Source organism: Echinococcus granulosus (assembly GCF_000524195.1).
Source record: "Echinococcus granulosus chromosome Unknown EG_S00516, whole genome shotgun sequence".
Taxonomy (NCBI): Eukaryota; Metazoa; Platyhelminthes; class Cestoda; order Cyclophyllidea; family Taeniidae; genus Echinococcus; species Echinococcus granulosus.
Genome location: NW_020170895.1, coordinates 1,662 through 3,049, shown reverse-complemented (window position 1 = coordinate 3,049; position 1,388 = coordinate 1,662). Strand labels below are relative to the sequence as shown.

Here is a 1,388-nt window from a genome sequence, read left to right as displayed (position 1 = left end):
CAATGTGCGGGATCAGCGTAGCTCAGTGAAACCATCACAGTAAGTAAAATCTGTTGTACTCATCACAAAACCAGCTGGGTAAGGTGGTTCGGTTACTATACCCCGATGCTTACAGCGCCTCATTCGGAAAATCAAATGCCTAAAATTAAGCCGTGATATTCAGCCTATTTTTAATGCGCGATATTTGGAGTGGTATATGTAAGTCAATGCAGTAAATAGAAACAAAATTACACAAAATGCTTATTATTGTTATTTTATTGTTATTTTTATCATTCTTACTATTAGCTATTTACTCTTTTGTGTGACAAATAAATTTAACATACATTTAATGCCATAAAGTAGATGTAATCGTACTTATTCAGCGTTAAGCTACATATTTAATGCAAATGAGACTATATCGGAGTAGGTGTAGGCGCATTTGAGCTTCTTTCAAAGCCTCCGGTTGATGTTTCACGATAAAATTCATACAGCTTACAATTGCCTTCTAGCCAATGATTTTACCTCCTAAACTCTTCCCATTACTTCTGCTGACCCAACTAGTTAAACTCAAAATGACAAGATTGGATTGCGACAAACAGCATAAGAAAGGACAAATGCTGCTTGGTTTGTGAGAATTATCTACTTTGGCATCAGGCAAAGCTGATTTAATCTGCCTTAACATGGCATGAATACGTGAGTAGTCTTCAAGGCCTTTCAAATTCGTTCCGGCTGTTCTTCCCTCTATCTGTCGGCCAGTGTTGGGAGCCATTATCTGAGGGCTCGAAAAAAGAGAAAAGGAATCCATTTATTCGGTTGTGAATAATTCCAGTGCATACAGGATGGACTTCAGTATTGGCACTACTTACCGTATTTATCATTGGTAACATGTGCACTTGAGCCCTTAAATTTAAATGCGTCATTTCTGGCAATGAGTAAATTAATGGTGGAGATGGTGCTGCAGCAATTAGGACCAACAGGTTGCTACCCTTTAAATGGAAATAATCACTTACGCTAAACCTACAGTACAGCTGTACTCTGCATCACAGTAAACTTCTCGGTGACAAAGTATACCCGCCTCCGCTCACAACTGGCCAGCAACACATTCTCCTCCACCAATAACCACTGCCGTCTGGCTATCGAGACCAACTCCTAGACCTTGACAAGACCGCCTAAATTATGCCGCGATAGATCTCACTCCTTTTAACAAGGTATGAGACAATATCACGTAACACATTTTCAGAGAAATCAACGCCCACTATCTATGGATGAGTTTAGAGCCAATTTAACTTTGACCGTGCTCAGCAAACCTTTTAATAAGAAAGGACCTAGGATATATTAAGGCATTTATTTACTTTCAAGGGTCCATTTGTAAATACAAAAGGAACAACAAATATCTGTAAGCAAAGAAC

At 38.9% G+C, this 1,388-nt stretch overlaps 1 protein-coding gene across 1 annotated transcript; it reads left to right on the top strand. All coding sequences in view use genetic code 11, as the record gives it.

Annotated features, from left to right (window-relative positions):
- Positions 1-907: 907 nt before the first annotated feature.
- EGR_11210 (hypothetical protein) lies at positions 908-1,132 on the top strand (the record flags this gene model as incomplete). Its single annotated transcript, XM_024500457.1, has 2 exons — positions 908-956; positions 1,026-1,132. 2 exons carry the CDS (start codon positions 908-910, stop codon positions 1,130-1,132), a joined length of 156 nt encoding a protein of 51 aa, XP_024345129.1.
- Between the last annotated feature and the right edge of the window lie 256 nt (positions 1,133-1,388).